Source organism: Manacus candei, unplaced genomic scaffold, assembly GCF_025592945.1.
Source record: "Manacus candei isolate 608988 ecotype Guabito, Panama unplaced genomic scaffold, ASM2559294v1 h1tg000034l, whole genome shotgun sequence".
Classification (NCBI taxonomy): domain Eukaryota; kingdom Metazoa; phylum Chordata; class Aves; order Passeriformes; family Pipridae; genus Manacus; species Manacus candei.
Window position 1 is genome coordinate 5,518,803 of NW_026138082.1, and position 18,224 is coordinate 5,537,026.

Sequence of the window (18,224 nt, forward strand, 5' to 3'; positions counted from 1 at the left end):
TGTTTGTGGAGGTAAAACATTGTTATTATCTTTCCTCATTTTTATATTGTTTGGCTCACTGAAAGTTCTTTCTTAAATGTAAAGAGACAATTTCTGTATTGTGGTGTGAGTTGTTTTTTTTTTTCCTCCTTTTTTTGCCTGGGGATTGGGTGGGTAGGTGGCTAGATGGCTTGACTTACAACTAATAAATTCGCTGAAGGATTAGCCTTTAGGAGCCTTTGGAGGCATGTTTTGTGTGATTCCTCACCAGAGAGCAGGAACTGAGATGAATCTTGCTGGTGTAGGTATCCCTATGTTAAGGGGAGCTTGAGTATAACTTGAGGGTGTGAATGTCAAGGCTCCTTGTAGGTGATTGTAAGATGCTCAAAGAATCTGAGATGACCAGCTCAGCTGGTAAGGATACTAGTGAGCAGATAACCTTATATCCTTTGGTTTTCAATATCAGGAGGTGTGTTTTTGAGGAAAAAAGAAGTGATAGGGTGTTAGCTGACTTGGCAGACTTGAGATCCCAAAGTTTTCACCCAAGTGTTTGATTTGCTGTGCTGGAAGTTATCCTGGGTCCTGTCAGCAGCAAAGGCTGCCTCACAGTACTACTTAAGCATTCAAATGGAAGTAATTATGTTTTCATGAATTCTAAATTAGTTCAGCAAAATTATTTGTAACTTTCACAAGGGAAATGCTTTTTGTCAACAAAATTTTTATATGTTAGATAAGATTTCTTTAGCTGTCCCTTTCTTTCAGCTAGCTTCCATTAAGTGTTTCTTTTGTAACATGACACTGTTTTCACGTTTATATTAATTTTTAGTTTCTTGGTAATTAAAACCTTTGATTTAGTGTTTTAAAATGCCTTTAACACTGTAAAAGCACTGGATTGGGCTAGAAGCTTGTCAGTGAATAGGATTGGTTACTGTTTTATGTATAACTGGTGTTGCTGTTCATGGCTTTTCATCTACAGAAAATTATTTTACTACAAAACAAACTTGCTTCTATATGCCGTTTAATCTTAATCATTTTAGTGTAAGTAGTAGGTTCAAGTATATCTGTAGTCACCCTACTGTGCTTTTACAAAACTGAAAATTAACCAAAAAAAGAGATGTGTATGAAGTAGAAAAAAATTATTATGTTTTCTTTTTATATTCTTAGGAAAACCTTTAAAGGTTTGTATCTGGGGAGGTTGATATAACTCACACCTAAAGAAGTTAGTTAATATAGCTCCCCTTCTTCCTTTGATGTTAAGTAATTCATTTGTTTTATTCACAAATTGAATAAAAATTATGTAGGAAGTACCAAAAATAAAAATGCACATAATCTGGATTATGTGCACTAGAATTGCACGAAGTTTCCAGTAATGCTCTAGTTGAAGTTTGGTTGGGGTTTTTTTGTGTGTATTTTGTTCAGTTGGTGAGGGGGTTTTTGTTTGTTTTTTGTTGGGATTTTTTTGTGTGTGTTGTACTGTGCTTTTACTGTGGTTTATCACAGACATGATGCCTTGTATTTGCATACAGCTCTCTAATACACCTTTCCACCAAGCATTGGAATTCACCCATCTACAAGTTTGATTTCAGGTAATTAAGCTAGTAGAAGCCCTACTATGCAGGAACAAAAAATATGTTACAAGTTGAATGCTGTGTGGAAACTACAATATCTGATTTTTTCCTTTTTAAAATTTTTTTTTATTTCCATCAAAAATTCTTCTTCACCTCTCTCTAATGCAATGTATTAGAGTCTAGCAGGAAAAATTAGTCAATGAAACACTACATTTCTATTGTAACTAAACCTTTTAATACTAATTTTTGTCTAATTGATGTTAGCTTTATATACATGGTGGTGTGACAGGACTGCTGTCAAAACTGTGGGAGATTCTGCCTCCTTCACTACCGTGAGTAGCCAGAAAACTAGTCAAATGGAGAAAGGACAAGGAAGGTCTTAAACTGTACTGAAAGTATCCTGCTCGGTGGTGGTGGTGGTATATCGCTTACAAGAAAACAGCTTTTACAAAACTTAGGAAGAAATGTGTTCCTAAAGGTAGGCTTTGGGCTGCAAAGTTTTTTTCCCTCTTTTCTGACTATGATTGTACTTAATGGACTAGCTATGCTTTGGGAGTCCTTATTTTGATCAGTGCCTCAAATGAGCTAATAATGGTGCTGATACCTAAACTTTTGGATCCTGGCAAGAATTAAAAATTCAGTGAGGCCAGTCCTTAAAAAGTACCTTTTTTATATTCCTGCAAGTTCGGGCTTAGCCTTCATGGTGATTACAGGATGCATTGTTAGGGCTGTGAAGGAATGTGAAGGTTTGAGTATTTCTTAACAACTAAACCTGCGTAGGAGTCTCTCCTGTAATAATTGCTACTTCTCCCATTGCATTCAAATACTGTTGAGTACTTAAGTTGTTCAAAACATTTATTTCTGAAATATTAGATGAATAGTGATTTTCATCATCTGCATTTTAAAGCTGGGGTCTGAAAAGTACATGGATGATAGACCCAGAGCAAAGGAATAATATCCCTTTAAAGAATGCATGGGTTGAGGTATGTAGAAAGTATAGTTGAGGGAGGTTTAGTCCAATTGTAACTATCATTAGGCCTAGATGGCTTGATGTGGAGAAGGCAATAATTGTTTTGGGTTAGGCAATGTTTTGGGTTAGGGCACATGTGGTGGTGAATAGTGTGGAGAGGGCACCTATGCAGAGGCATAAGGTAAGGGCATTTTGGTTGTTACAGAATATGGAGTAAGTGTGGATGAGTAAGAAAATTTTGGCTACTACTATGGTGCTGGAGTGAAGTTGGGCAGATAGTGGGGTGGGATCTTCTATGGCAGCTGTAGTCATGGGTGGAGGCCAAATCGAGCAGATTTTCCTGTGGTGGTTAAAATGAGACCTAGAAGGGGGAGTAGCAGAGTCTGGTTTGTGGAGGAGGACTGTTGAATTTCTCAGATATTTATTGTGGAGGCTAGTCATACTATACAGAGAATAAATCCGATATCTCCAACATGGTTGTAGAGTATGGGTTGAAGTACAGCAGCATTGGCTTCTGCTTGGCCATGTCATCATCCAGTTAGAGGGAATGATATGATCCTGACTCCCTCTCAGCCAATAAATAATATTGGAATATTATAAGGAATAATATATGAGGAATATATTGTTGGTGATGGTTAATATTAGTATAGCAATGAGGAAGGTTAGGAGGTGGGAGAAGAATTTTGTGATATGGGGTTCTGAGACTATATATATATATCACATCTGTCATTTTTTTTTTTATTTTATTCTATATTGCACATCATCCACCTAATTTTCAACTTAGAGTCCTTTAGGGGTTGACAAACACATAGGTAAGGGTGATGTGATTGATAGAGTCTAGTTAGGTTTCCAAATGCCCCTCTACACAAGCTTGTAGTGAAGCTAAGATGCCATTCTATGATATACTTCCATAAATACATAATTGTTTAGGAGGAAAAAGAGAAAGTAGAAATAAATTGTCAAGATGTCTTGAAGTAGTCACCAAGGCATCCTATGGAAATTTATGCCCTTCAGCATGTTCGTATGGGACCAGAGTGGGTGCCAGAGAACAGTGCAAAGACAAGTTTGTTGGTGAAAGCTACTTTGGAATAGCAAGGACAGTATGTAATTGTAAGGTCCTGTGGAAGGACCATCACAGTATCTCCAACTGTGAGTGATTGAGCAATAAAATAACAGGCACATTTTAGTGTAGATAATGAGATATAAAGTAATGCACACTGCATAAAATCATTGTGGGGTTCATAAAAATGTCAGCATAGAGCCCAGTGATGGTGAAAAAAAAGGAAATGAAGTGTTAAGAATGGTTAAAAAAGTCAGTATAAATTAGATAACAATATTGTGCTGTTGTATAAATTATGACTCACCCGTATTTTGGTTACTGTGTGCCAGCTCTGCTCTCATTATCTTCAAAGAATATAGTGCAGTTAGAAAGAGCTTTAGAGAGAAGGATGAGTATAATCAAATGGCTCTTATATGAGATTGAACAATCTGGGACTGTTCAAATTTGAGGCAAAATTACTTGGGGATGTATAATAGAGGTCTACAAAGTTGTGAATAATATAGAAGGGTGACTGGGATCAGTTTGTCAGATTTAGGTCATCGAAGGAAGTCTGTACAAACCAGACAAATGGAAATGTTTCAATGCTGTCGTGGATCTTTCCAAATGATACTGTGTTCACTAAAAGCTTGCATGGTTTTAGGGAGAAAATGGCCCAATATATAGACAAGAGATACATTGGGAATCTCTAAATATGTAGGAGTACATCCAGTTCAGGGAGTTCTGACACTAGATCTTCATTTGCATGTGAATGTAGGCACTTCATAAACACGGATATGCAATTTTATTTGGAGAGTTAAATAACATTTGAGTATCACCTTGGAACTGTGTAGAAAATTCAGGGATCAAATCTAATTCCTTTGAGTAGCATTTGAACTACCTGAATGATTCAGTGTTTCCCTTTCTCATTCATTGTGGCAACACTGGTACAAATGAGACAGGATAGCTGTCTCTACAGCCCTGCTCTGTGCCAGCCCAATTCATCCTGTGGAAACGATCTCTCTCTCTCTCCTTTCCGTTAAAGGAAGTGAGCATCTCTCAGAAGTGCACTAGATGAGCATGCAATTAGATTGTAATAAGTGGAAGGACATTTATAGTTGCACAGACAACTAATGTTTTCTGGCTAGAGTGATAATCTGAATTATTTTTCAGCTAAAATGAAAGTGTTGAAGCCATTCTTTCTAGGACTGTAAACTGAACAGCAGTGCAGATGAAGTGCGGGATTCACTCCCAAAGCACTAGTGTCTTATTAGGATAAGCCTCCTCTGGTGAAAGGAATAGCTCAACAATCTGTTTTTTCTCAAGTAGTGTATGCTTATCTGAGGAAAAGAACAACCCCAGGTTCTGGTCTAACTTGTCAGCATTTAAAATTGCTTTTTATAGGTTTTCACCCATATATGCAATTCCCCTTTTCTACTTCCAATTTTAAATGTGAACAGATGTTATTAAATTAAAACCTGATAATAATTTTTTTTGAGCTGCACCTTTTGTTATATTGTGTCTATAATTATGAATGTTTCATGGTTGTATTTATACCAATTATGAAGGGAAATAATAATAATTTAGTACTGCATACATGAAATCTCAGCTCTCTAATATCTGTCTTTTTAATTATTGCATTTTTCTTTTGCTTATCTTGTAAACATTATACCTTATAACTTTTCATAGACTTTACCTTTCCATATTTCTTCGTGTTTTCTGTTTTGTTGTGTTGTGGGATTTTGTTTGTTTGTTTGTTTGTTTGTTTTTCCCATGGATCTCCTTGATTTAATCTTACCAATTCCTGTGAATTTCTCCTTTTTTGATAACTTCCTACTCCTGGTAGGTGGAGATTACTTACATTAATCTTGTAGAGGTAGAAAAACCCAAGTAAATTAATTCCCAGCTGTGTTCCAGGAAAGGTAAGTTTCTCTTCTGTGACACCCAGTGTGGGAAGGTATCAACATACAGGAGAAGGACACACTTACATAGGCCAAGCTTCCCTGGGAACTGGATCTAAGTTACTTCCAAATAAATTACTAACAACCCAGTTAGAGTGAGATGTAAATTTAGTCCAGTTCTTAACATTGATGCTCAAATTTCTTAACTGGACTTTGAGAAACAATGTGCTTTTGGAGTTTGTGTACGTTATAGAACTGTATTGTATTGTAAAGAAACTTGTCTTCCAGAAGAGATTTAGATATAATGTTTATTTCTTACTGAGTTGTCTTCCACATCGTGTAACCATTTAAATAAAAATATGATTAATCAATATTAATATTGATACTCCTTACTGGGAACAAGTGCCAGCTCTCTGAAGATGTCTGAGGAGTAAGTGGACACTGTCAAATAGTGCTTTGGTCAGAGAGGTCACTGGACAAGGGGCATTGTGAAAGTAGGACCCTGAGGCACTAAATTAATTTTCATCAAGCTGTTGTTGGCCAAGGCAGGAGGAAGAGGCAGAGAATGAAGTGGGTTTTGCAACTTAATTGCATTTGGGTGCAAATAAAATAAAAAGGAAAAAAAAGAAAGGGGTTAGAAATGCAGTCTTCAGGGGAACTTCTGGAGAAACTGGAAGAGGATTGTAGTCCAGTGCTGTCAAAATATATGTGCCCCAAAGGCTTCCTCTTTCTGCAGTCAAAGCACAAGTTTGGGAATGCTGTGAACCACATCATTAACATGTCCATAGCCACCTTTCCTCGGAAGTTTTCCTTATTTTTCCCTGTTTGAGGTTTTGAAATTATCTCTGGGTGTAAACAGACCACCTGGGATCCCTGCCTCCTGTGGTGGGGAGATAAATTGCGCTTCACGTCTGGATGGGATGTAAAGGTGAGGAAATTCAGTGAGTGGAACATAAGAACACGGAAGTGTACCTGATGCAGTGTACAGAGTCAAGTTGCATAAATTTCAGGTGTCTTGCTGAAGAGGGTATTTTTGTGAATGAGTGGTCCACAAGGAACTCTGGAGGTTTACAGGAGCTGCTTGCTCCAAGGACTCTCTTGAGACTGAAGTGGTCATTTCTGTCAGTTGGTAATGTTTTGGTACTTCTGTAGCAAAATCTAGTTCCGGTCTCTGGAGCCATCCAAGAGCAGTTCTTTGTTGTTACTGCCCATTTGAAGTGGATCAAGATGCTGGATGTGAAAATAGTCTTCTCTTTTTCTTCATACACAGAAATTTCCACATTATCTTGCAAGAATGAAGAATGAAGTTAACAATTATTACATAAATCTCATGCTACAGCTGTTCTTTTTGTTGCCACTGGGGAGTGCCGCACTATTTCTGTACTGCTGCATGTTTCCCTGTGCAACTGCTCTGCAGAAGGTTACAGGAGACTGTGGACTATATTGGGACCCCCAACAAGAATGATAAAATTTTGTTAAAATTGGTCGATCCATTGTGTGCTGATATCTTACCTGTTTCAAAGTAATGGCATTTTTTTTAGAATTGAATCATGTTTGTACATTTAACTGAGTGAAAGCAGCATGCCATTAATTGAGGTAATAAACATGTTTTTCTGGTGTGCTATGAGCAGCAAATCCAAAGCAAGTCATGTATATGAATAGTATGGAACTGCAATACACTGAGTAATAAATATTCCATTCAGTTGTCAAACCTGATAGGAACTTCAACTAAATGAAAAAGGCAATGTGTCTTATATCTACACACTTGCCACTGGGGGAATTCTGTAGAAATGAGTGTTGTAAACATTTTTTCTTTCATTTTGACAGGTAATATTTGAAGCCGAAGTCTCAGATGGGAGAAAGGGCTACATTGCCATTGATGACATCCAGGTCCTGAGTTACCCTTGTGGTAAGTAATGATTAAGAGCTGCATTTTTCTCTGTCTGTTCAGGACATATTTGATATTGTTGTGGCCTGCTCAGTTTTCATCACTTGATCACTGATGTTCTTTTTTCCTTCAATAGTATTTTTGTTGCAGCTTCCAGGAGGAAATGTAGTGTTGCAATAGTGATTTGTCTGGGTAAAATCTTTTTCTGCCAGAGGTAAATTATACAGGGATAAAAAAGCAGGAATTCTTCAGTGTCTTTTTAGTCATACTGTAGTTGGTGTGCATAATCAAAATGGGTTTTAATGTTAATATGTGTACTCACTGTTAAAGAAAACTGAATTGGCAGATGCTTGTAGGAGGTTTATCAGATTTCATGCCGTTTTTCTTTTTTCTCTTTTTTTTTAATTCTAAACAGGCACAATAGATTTAAAAAAAAAAGAAAGTAAAAGGGCTATTGAACTACAGAGGGATTGCATTCTGTTTATTTTTTTTTGTGGACAGACTTCAGACATTTGTTTTTGCCTTTTCCTTCTTAATCCTGGGGAATAATTACACACATGCAAACACAAATTGTGATAATGAGAATCTTCTACAAATAAAAAGTTGTGAGGAAGAAATTGTTACTGTGCATTTCTGACACTTGTTATCAATTCTTTTTGGCAATTTGGTTCTGTTCAGCTCTTTTGATCTTCCCCTAGACATACCTGTTCTAAAATGTGATTTCATTGTAATGCACCACATGGCTGATAATTTAATTGCTTTCTGAAATGATCAAGATATCACAATACCGTGCCCCAGCTTTGCAAAACAATGTCAGATAATAAAGTTGCAATGGCAACCTCATATCTTGTTTTCTTCTACCCCAAACCTTTTAAAATCATAGCTCCCAGGGGCTACCAAGCTTACAGGGTATTTGAGTGAGTTACCTTTTTATATTTCAGCCAACCCAGCTATCTGATGTCTGTACTCAGCAAAGCTCTGCTTGGATTCAGTATCTGCCTTTCTTTCTGCCTCTTCCCCCCACTCCTATGTGTTTTTTTAAGTGCCAAAACAAAACGTACAGTCATACCAGCGGATTATCAGCATGTTACAGTATTCAGATAAGCTCTTTTTTGTTACTGCTGTTTAAACCCTCTTCGTTCCAATTTAATGGTTTATTTTCTTGTGTATTTTGGGATTTTTTTTTAATTTTTTTTTTTAGTAAGCACAAAGAAATAACAGTTCAGCTGCTGTTTTCTTTAGTAGGTCTTGAGAGAGGGATGGGCAAGCTATGCAGTGTACCCATTTCTCAAATGTGTCTGTCGGCTTTCTTCAGTTTAATAAATCCTTCAGGTGATTTTGCCACTGAGGTTTCCTAGAGGCTTTGTCAGTGTGGGAAATAGATTTGTCAGCTTCTGAAATACTACATTCAATGGCATGAATGATTTCATTTTCTAAAACAAGAGCTCCGAGTTGCATTGCAAATAAGTGAATAGTATCTCTCTATTTGCTTGAGCAGTATGCTGCTAATTGGGTTTTTCTCAGTATGATGGATTTCATACAGTCTTTGGGATAATTTTTGTAAAGTGCTGCTGACATTTTGGCATTTGTTCTCCTTCTTTTGGCTTTGATTTTAAAAAGACTTTATTATAACCCATGTATAACATGAAGTTAGTAGAATCACCAGGGGAGAAGGGAAAGGACTGAAAGCACTCCTCGAACAAATGAGAGATGAAAGAAATAATTTTCTCTCTTCTGTTTCTCTTTTTTAGCCAAAGTTTGTGAAAATATGGATGTTAAGGGAGATAATAATGTTGCTGGCACCTTTATTTTTTGTAATAAGTCTTATTTGTAATTTTCATTTTCTCCCTCTGCAGATAAATCTCCACATTTTTTGAGGTTGGGGGATGTAGAGGTCAATGCAGGGCAGAATGCTACATTTCAATGCATTGCTACAGGGAGAGATGCAGTGAATAACAAGTTATGGCTCCAGGTAAGGCTAACTCATGCAAGTCTATTTGGCTAGAGGACAAGCTACTTTCTGGAGATGAAATGTTTAAGTTCCTAAGCCTTTTTTTCTTCTACATGTAAAGGATGTAATTTAAATGCAATTTTATCTCTGTTAAATGGAGAAACTTTAATCAATTTTTTAATTCTAAAAAGCTTGCATTAAAAATTAGAACAACTGGTGTGGATGCTGGGGTAGGGTTGGCCCTTAAAGGTATTGTGGGCCTTCTCTCCTTGTAAATCAACTCTCTGTGTCAAAATTTATTATCATTCAATGCAGATAATTGGCATTTGGGATCTAGTATGACACAGATGTAACACAGCTGTCATGAATTTTGAGGGTTATTTTATCACGTAAATTACCTGGCTGGAGGGACATGGCTGTACTTCCGTGTGCATATCCATTTTGCTCAGCAACATATTTAATGGAACAGCATAAAAGGACTGCTACATGTCCTTTTTCTCTGTCTCCATAGTAGGAGGAACCTGAACTTTTACCTATGTGTGATTCTGAGTAGTATGTATCTCAGAATTTAAGAGATGACTAAAACCAGAAAAAAATCCTTCTTAGTATAAAAAAAGAAAAAGAAGAAATTAACATGATCGTCCCTACAAAATAGCCACTTTCCTTTGTAGCCTGGGGATGGGGTTACTTACAGTTCAGACCACTGGTTAAGTAGGAAGATAACAAAGTTTCCAATTGCTCTTTAAAAAATTATATTTTAACACTTAATAAAGATTTAAAAAAATCACTTTAGTTGTATGTGTACCTTTGTGTGCATTCTTTATATGTAAACCTTAAGCACCAACATTCCTTTAGAAAGGTTTCTAAATATATTCTCTAAAACTTTTTTTTTTTAAAATGTGTATTTCTGTATATTTTCAAAACTGTAAAGTTCTGAAGTACTTTTTGGGAAAATGTACTTTTAAATTAACTACAGTCAGAACTTTAAAACATTTATTTTTTGTCAAGTGTTGTAGTTTGAAGTGAACTATAACCAACTACTTCAATCTGCTTATTTTTTAATTAATAGTGGAGCTGACAAACCTTGACTAACTGTTGCATATAGGCATGCGATAAGTTAAAAATTTAAAAAATATTTTTATTAGATTATTAAAAATCTGATATGCAAAATGTATTATTAGACAAATATACTGCAAAATTAAAGAAGTAACACAAGTATAGCAGTAACTGCATTGGATTTAGTGAAAAGGTATCATAGCAGTAGGAATGATTTGTACTCCATGTCTTGGAGCAATAATTTGTTTGAACTGGGTAAACATAGAATGCATTCATTGAGAAAAAGGAGTTGATTTCTGAGACTTGCCAAAAAAGCACACTGAGCACACAAAATGAAACTAAGCTGGATTTTGCTGTATCCAAGGCAGAACAATAGCCATAGGAGCATTCCAGCAAACCTGCGAAGGACCATTTTCAGTTGATCGTTGATCAGAAAGACCCGATAGAGACAGCCAGCTGGAAATCTCACCTATCGCTCACTCCTTGGAGTCATAACTCTGACAGATTATCCTTTCTAACTTTCAATCCCCTGAGAAGCCCAGTTAGCAGCCAGGTCAACTCAGAAAACATATGTTTTGTCCCTCCATATGCTTCATGGATCGTTTGTTTTTTCTTGTATGTGTGTTTGTGGACCACAGATGTGGTAATGTCTCACAGTGCAAAAAATAAGGTCCTTTAGAGGTTATAACTCTGCTTGCTTGTGCTTGTGAAGTACCCTGATACTCTTGAAGATACTTGCTGCTTGAGCTTCTGTTCCACTTCTTGTTTTTCCATAAACAGTGCCAAATTTTCACCAGTTTAAAGGTGACTATTTTTTTTCTTCATCACTTATCATTCCACCGCTCAATCCAATATAAGTGTGAATCAACAACCTTCCCTTTCTGGATTGCCTTCCTTAGATTACACTCAAAGTCACTGCTGTTGTGCACAGCTAATAGTGAATTTCCTCCTTTTTCTTAAAACTTCAGGTGGACATATATGGGGCCTCATGTGGCACTGGAGCGTAACTTGGAAAAGGTTCGGGTTAACCTTTGACCAAACCGGAAATTCATAAAACCCGAATACCCTGAAAGGAAAAACTAGCAGATCAACTCAAATGCCTAAGTAATTGTTTTTGAGAGCGTTGAGCTGAAACATTCCAGGAATGTATTTTTTTCATAACGAGAAAGGCCATTGAAAAAAAATGTACAAAAATGAAAAATAAATGGACGATGGTGGGGGAAAAGACACTCTCCAAGCACATTGTGTTAGAGAAAATAGCTTTAGGTTATGTTATTGAAAGAGAAAAACTATTTCCGTGAGGAGAAAAAAAAAAACAAAAACCAAAAGCAAACCAGTAAAGAATTTGCTATTAAAAGACATTCTTTGGCAGGGAAAGTTCCAAAGTCCGATCTGGGACACTAGGCTTTTTGTATCTGCAGGGATCTAAGATCTCATTTGCTTACACTGAAACAGTAAAGATGTGCAAGCAGAGATTTCGTTAAAGATTCTATACCACTACTCTCTGTCTCTCCCAGCCCCCTATTTTGAAAAGAATTAAAGTAAATTGAGCAGCACATGAAAAAAAATAGCAGCCACCCTGCTCTGTGTTCAAAGTCCTGCAATCCCACAGCTGCTTCAGCTGGGCTCAGTCTGAACTGTCACAGCCTTGGCTTCACCTTCTTGATCCCTCTCTACACTGACTCTGGACCTTTTGCAGTTTGCCAGTCAGTCAGTTCAGGAAAATGATCTGACTGAAAAAGACTTTGACTGAAATTGGGTTTTTGTTATTGTTGGGGGTGGGGAGGACTCTGTTTTGGTGTGGTTTTTTTGTTTGGTTGGATTTCTTTTTTTGTTTGCTTGTTTTTTTGGATTTTTTTTGTGTCTTTTTCCCCAGCTTGATTCATGTCTAAATTACCTATATAAATAATACCAGCAGGTAGAAAAAGATTAGGATGTTTGGTTAGAAGCAGGGAAGAGGGAAAAATTTTAACAACCTGAAATAAAAGTGGGGATCTTGGCAGTCTCCCTGTAGTGTCTTATGTAAAGTTCAATATTGTTATAGTTACTGGGGAAGAGCCCTGATCGTATACTAGGTGAGCTATGTGCATTCACATTTCCATGCTTATGTTTTTCCGAGTGTATATATAATTAAGTGCACATAGCTTTATATACCTTAAAATAAAAATTAATAAAAATAGGCACATTTCAGTACACAGTTTCTTGTGTTTACCGCTGTAATGACAGTATTTTCATCAACTCCATTTTCTATAAATGTATGTCTGTAAACATTTCAGACAAATAGGGATTAACATTGAATTGAACTTCTGACTTTCATGGCTGCAGATTCTGCTCTTGTTTGTTTGTTTTTAGATTGTATCTGGTCTCTTGTCCCCTTTGATACCCCTTCCCTCCAACCCCTGTATTTTGCAGCCCCAGTGGACCAAGATCTGGGACAGACATAGTTCTGTCATTGAAAGATAAGCAGTAAAGATAATGGAAGTTTTTAGAAGTTGCAGCTGCATTAATATGGAACAAATATTTGAGCAGATCAAGAGATTTAACTGGTTGAACAAGATGGTCTGAAACACACCTTTTGTGACTGTGAATAGTAGGTATGGGAGCAGGACAGAAATGCAGCTGAAGTTCTTTTGTTCTTCACTTTTTCAACCTAATCTACTGTCAAATCTTTTATAATTGAGAGCTGAAGGATTCTCTTTATGACCTGCAATTATTAGCAAATTTTGAAAGTTTCAAAGTCTTTAGTTTTTGTTTAAATGTGAAACAACATTGATGTTGTTTCTGAAATACGTTCAGTCTTGATGTGTAGTATCTTTTTTGCCTGCCATACCCTTCAGAATGTAGTGGGGGAGGGAGAGGGAGTTCCTCAGTATTTTCTCCCTCCTCTTAAATTTTCCTCTGCAAAATATCACACACCAACAGCCGTTGGTGCCACTACACACACTGAAGCAGTTGGGTTGTGTGATAGAAGTCCCCAAATCCAGGGTGGTAACCTAGTTTTTCCACCTGTTATGCATTGGTATTTTCTGACTTACAAGCTTCAGGAGATAACAGAAGTTCTTGCTGAAAAATGCTTTCCTGTAGGAGATGAACATAAGTGTGTGTGTAATCTTAAAGAAATGAATATAGTGTGCATAGACTTCATAATTAATCAGTTCTGGCCCACTTACTGCTGATTTTCTTTTTTTCCAAAGCCTATGAATTGTCTTTCTTTGAAAAAACATTTAAAGAATAAGGATTCTTTCTTTTTTTAACATTTGATGCACCTTACTGCTTCATGCACATTAATTTGCTGAATTAGTATAGAAAGGACCCCCTTTTAATTCTATTAATTTCCCTGTGAAATGCCATACACTCCAGTGGAGTTACATCAGTAAATAGGCTTGCAAACAAGTTCCTTCTGTGCTCAGAATGGATACGTGTTATGTATTAAATGTTTGAAAGAATAATGCTCACAGAGCATTCTAAATATGAAAATACAAGAGTGGGGTTGGGGCTCTGTTTGCCTGTTTGATTTGGAGATTTCTGTTTGGAGAAAGCTTCCATGGATTTGAGCTTCATTTCTTTACTGCAATAGTAGAGAAATAGAATTGACTGGATAGGTTAAATAACATTTAGGTACACCAAGACCGTGGAGAGCAGTGTATGTGTTGTCCAGCATTTGTTCTGCTGATCTAATTGGGATATCAGAGCAACAGGATTTTTTGCATAATCGGGCTGTGTTTAACGGCTTCCTGAGCTGGGAGCAATTGTGGTTCCCAGAACTCCAATACGATTTTCAGTGTCTTATCAATGTCCGATTTAACTGGACACTCAAACAGTGCAGAGTATAGAGCTTTTTGCTAGAACATCTGTTAAACCATATGTCTTGGCACCAGGTTCAGATGGCGATAACTGCAGCACTAATGAGTCCATCCATCATTGCTGAGCTTTGCATTAACATAGCATTGGATTAGCGAAAGCGGCTTGTTCTGGCTTTGCAGTCAGATGTGTTTTGCCACGGTCTGCGGTGATACCATTTGCTTTGGCGAATCTGAAATTCAAAGGGGTTTCGGCTGCATGCATTTAAAGATTTAATACACGCCTTGTAATCCTGTGCAGATTGCCGTCAGAGCGGTGGCGAGCGGGCCAATCTGTCAGCAATAGCTGTGGGTGCTGGCTAACCGCCCTCCACTTGGGCTGCCAAGGCTGGCAAGGCAGCCCCGCGCTCGCCTGTGGAGAGACTCATCAGCGTTAATATGGTCTGATGCAACCCTTCTCTCTGCCAGAGGAAAGTATCTTTCCTTGTGGAATAACAGATAATTAAAGCAATTGCCTGAGAGTAATAATTGAAAAAGTGAAATTAAACAGCATTATGGAAAATAAAATGCAAATTGCTGTAAAAACAATGGAGTCGAGCTGACCTCCCAGTGGTACCAACTGTTACTGGAGGATGAACGAGCGTCTGTTCGGGCTCAAACTCCCTTTGTTGAGGAAGCTGCCATAACCCTTAATGCCCTGTTTACCAGCATCTCTGGTTTTGGTGCTGGTTGCCACAGAACATGATGTGATATTTAGCATTCGTTTCTCTTGCTAGGTACTGTGTATGTGTGCTCTTTAACAAATCCTTGAACTGGGCACAGGCAGATGGTATCCTGTGATGATGCGTTGTGCAGGACCAATATAGTATTCTAGGACTTTAGACTGGAGGGTGTATAAGGACCAGTAAAGTATTCCAGGAATTTATTCTGGAGAGTTTACATGAGAACTTGTGCCTCTGGCAAGGGATTGAGGGACACAAAATTAATTGATTTGTTTTGCTTTTTGGAAGGACAGTATTTCCTCTCAAAGGAAAGAAGTTATGCCACACAATTCATTTTTTCCTGCTGTATCCAGAAGGTGAAAGCATGGATCAGTATTCAGCAGAAGGGTTTGAGCATGGGCCATGGGCCTTTGGGGTAAACCATTTAGCTGCAGTGAATGTTGGGAGACTCACTCGTGGTCTCAAAAAAAAGTATCCATAATAGGAGAGTCATGTCCAATTTAACTACGTTTTATGTTGTTTTGTGTGTTTTTTTTCCTATGAGTTTTCTAATGCACCTTTGCCTTTTGAGGTCCCACTGCATCTTGATACATTTAATTAACTGGTTAAGATATGCTTTCTTTAGTTCAGTGATAAAGCATTTGCTGTTACAGTGTACCTGCCTATTCACCATTTTCATTACATTTGAAGATTTTTTTTTTGTTGGTTTGCACATATTTTATGACTCGTGAAAGTTAAGAGGAGCTGAGTGCACTCTGAGTGTTAGAGAAGCTTTGTTATTTTGCTTTCTTTCTTTTGTGGGGTCTAGAGAAAGTTCAGAGAAAGTGCCTTGTTGGCATCGCCAGGGTTTCAGCTGTAGAACTGTGATAGTGAGTTTCGATCTCCTTTTTGGTTTTGGTCAACTGTCAAGTTTGATGCTTTTTGGTTTTGAACTGAAATAAGTCAGTCAGGCCTGCTTGCCCTAAGGAGGAGTCGAAGCTATGATGTATGGAGACTGTGGGGGCAGAGAAGGCCTATGGCTCTGGTTTTGCTCTAATTTGCACAGCAAACAGGAGTGTTTATGCCAAACCTTCTTTCTTCAACCGGTAAAATCCCGCTCAAGTATACATCATCTTACCTTTATCTTGATTGTGCTCAAGGCTTGCACAGAAACTTCACTTCCCTCATTTGTCTCATATTGGTTATTATTATTTATAGAAAAGGTGTTTTTGAAAGCAAACGACAGAATAGGGAGGCATTAGGTATACTTCTGCAGTGAGTTGTCTATTTTACCTGCACTTTCACCTCATCAAATTTATGTTCTGTGATAGAAGTCCTGGTTTTCCAAACATTTTTTTCAAAGATGTATGAAAAACTGCCTTGAAGTACTCTATCAGGCTTCTCATAAATGACTTGACTCTGTATCACACACTACTGATTCAGACATGGTTATAAAGAATATTCATCAATGAAAAATACAGTATTCATAACGTGTTTGTTTCACATAGGGGGTTTTTTTCCTTGTTTTTTCTTTTTACTCTGTATTCACCTTTGATGCTATCTATGTCATTTAACCCCAAATGAACCATTCTCCCTCTCTCCTGCCTCAATTTATCAGCTTCATGGATAAATATGGCAGTTTCCCCTAGGTGCCCGGTCATCTTAGGTTTCAGCAACATGAAATACTGTAATCCTCCTGGTCTTAATTTAATTCTGCCCCAGTTAACTAAGTCCTCTGGTCTGCATAGCTACCAGTCCTTTAGTTTACACGGCAGCCTTTGGGGCTGTCATCCCCATAGGTGTTCCCTGGGTCCAGTGGCTGCTGGAGCATGAGTTGCTGGGGGCTGCACCACTACCTGTGGCCCCAGTGCTGCTGGGCGCAGCTTCTCAGTGACCACCTGGTGTTCCAGGTGCTGCCTTCTCCTCCCGCCGTTTTGTACTTTACAGGTAGACCAGCTACAGTGGAAATTTGGTCCCTCTGTGTAGTTCTGGTAGTACAGTCAGCCAGAGACTTAAATCCACATGTAAATGACACCTGAAATTAAGGTGATGTTTATAAAAACATATACTGTTACAACTTCCTTGGCCGTTCTGTCCTGTGACTCTTGTCTGTTATTACCTGCATTCAGGTTGTCTTCTCCTCAGTGGTGTGATATGTGGAAGGTAGCCTAATACCCCAGCCCCTAGTTTCCTCAAATAGCTGCAGGACTTAATGTATTACAGAAAAGTAAGAGCAGCTGGTATTCTTAGCTGCTTTTAGAAAAAGGTAAAATTATCTGCTGAGAAGTGTTTGAGGAGCTCTCTAGTGGGGCGTTGGTCTTCAGTAGTGGGGATTTTTGCAACTTTTTTCCTTCATTGTCTTCTAATCAGATTTTTTTTGCTGCGGGTTGAATACTGTAGTTCAATGTGCACTGCTGAAGGTGATATAGATCTTTAATCACTGTCTGGAATTTGTATTTCTGTGACCTATGCATTTGGTTGATTGGCTGATTTTATTTTTTTTTTTAAATCAACAACACTGCATTAAAGAATTATAGCTTTCTGAAAAGCTTCTTTATTATTTTTGTTAAAATATACTTTTTTTTTGTATGTTCGACACATGTTAGATTAGATTCAAAATAAGGGGCTTTAAAATATTCAGAGAAAGCGAGTGTTGTTTTTTTCTGTGTAGTGGAATTACCAGGGACACAGTAGTATGAATTTTGCTAGTTTGCCTCAGGTAGCTTTTATTATAATAAATAAATTAGAATTGCCACCTCTAAAGGGCCAGATGGCTGTCAATTAGATTATTTCATGCGAGCCCTTGATTTCTTCAGTAGAAGGATCAGTGCAACGCAACAGAAATTTGAGCTGCTCCAAAGTGGACAAGTTTGAGTAACAGCACTGCATGTAACCAAGGCATTTAAAGTAATCACGGATGTTTCTGTACTGCAGTGCAGCAGGCAGGATAAAACTTGGCTTGCCACATTTATTCATGATCTTCAGTGTATGTTTGCATCGGAAAAGCTGTGTGGCTTTTCCTTCTAATAAATGAATGCATAGTTCATTGGAAAGTAGAATCGTATTCTGGTTTGCTGTGCATGTAGATCAGCAAGTTTTATTAATTTCCTACTTAAATGTTTGACTGCTTACTTCTTCTAAAAAATCAATCAAACAAAAGAAATTGCTATTTTGCTTTCTTGCGAACTAAGAAGACAGGACTATCTAGGCATATTATTTAGGCTGTAGTTCCAATTCATAATCCGCTTGAAAAAAAATGATTTCTTAGGTTTAAATTGTGTATTTATAAATAAAACTGGAAAAATAATCCCACTTGTTCAGTAATTTGCCCTTTTGTGGGGAAAAAAAATTAAAATTTTATTTATAGCTTCTTA

The 18,224-nt window shown here is 37.5% G+C and overlaps 1 protein-coding gene across 8 annotated transcripts in view; it reads left to right on the top strand.

Moving 5' to 3' along the window:
• The window catches only part of PTPRK (protein tyrosine phosphatase receptor type K), a 395,313-nt gene that overhangs the window by 169,179 nt on the left and 207,910 nt on the right, over nucleotides 1-18,224 (top strand). For all 8 annotated transcript variants that reach the window (XM_051792097.1, XM_051792099.1, XM_051792101.1 and 5 more), the window contains exons 4-5: nucleotides 7,282-7,363; nucleotides 9,199-9,314. In XM_051792097.1, the coding sequence (XP_051648057.1) occupies nucleotides 7,282-7,363; nucleotides 9,199-9,314 (198 nt within the window). The remainder of the gene's footprint in view (nucleotides 1-7,281; nucleotides 7,364-9,198; nucleotides 9,315-18,224) is intronic.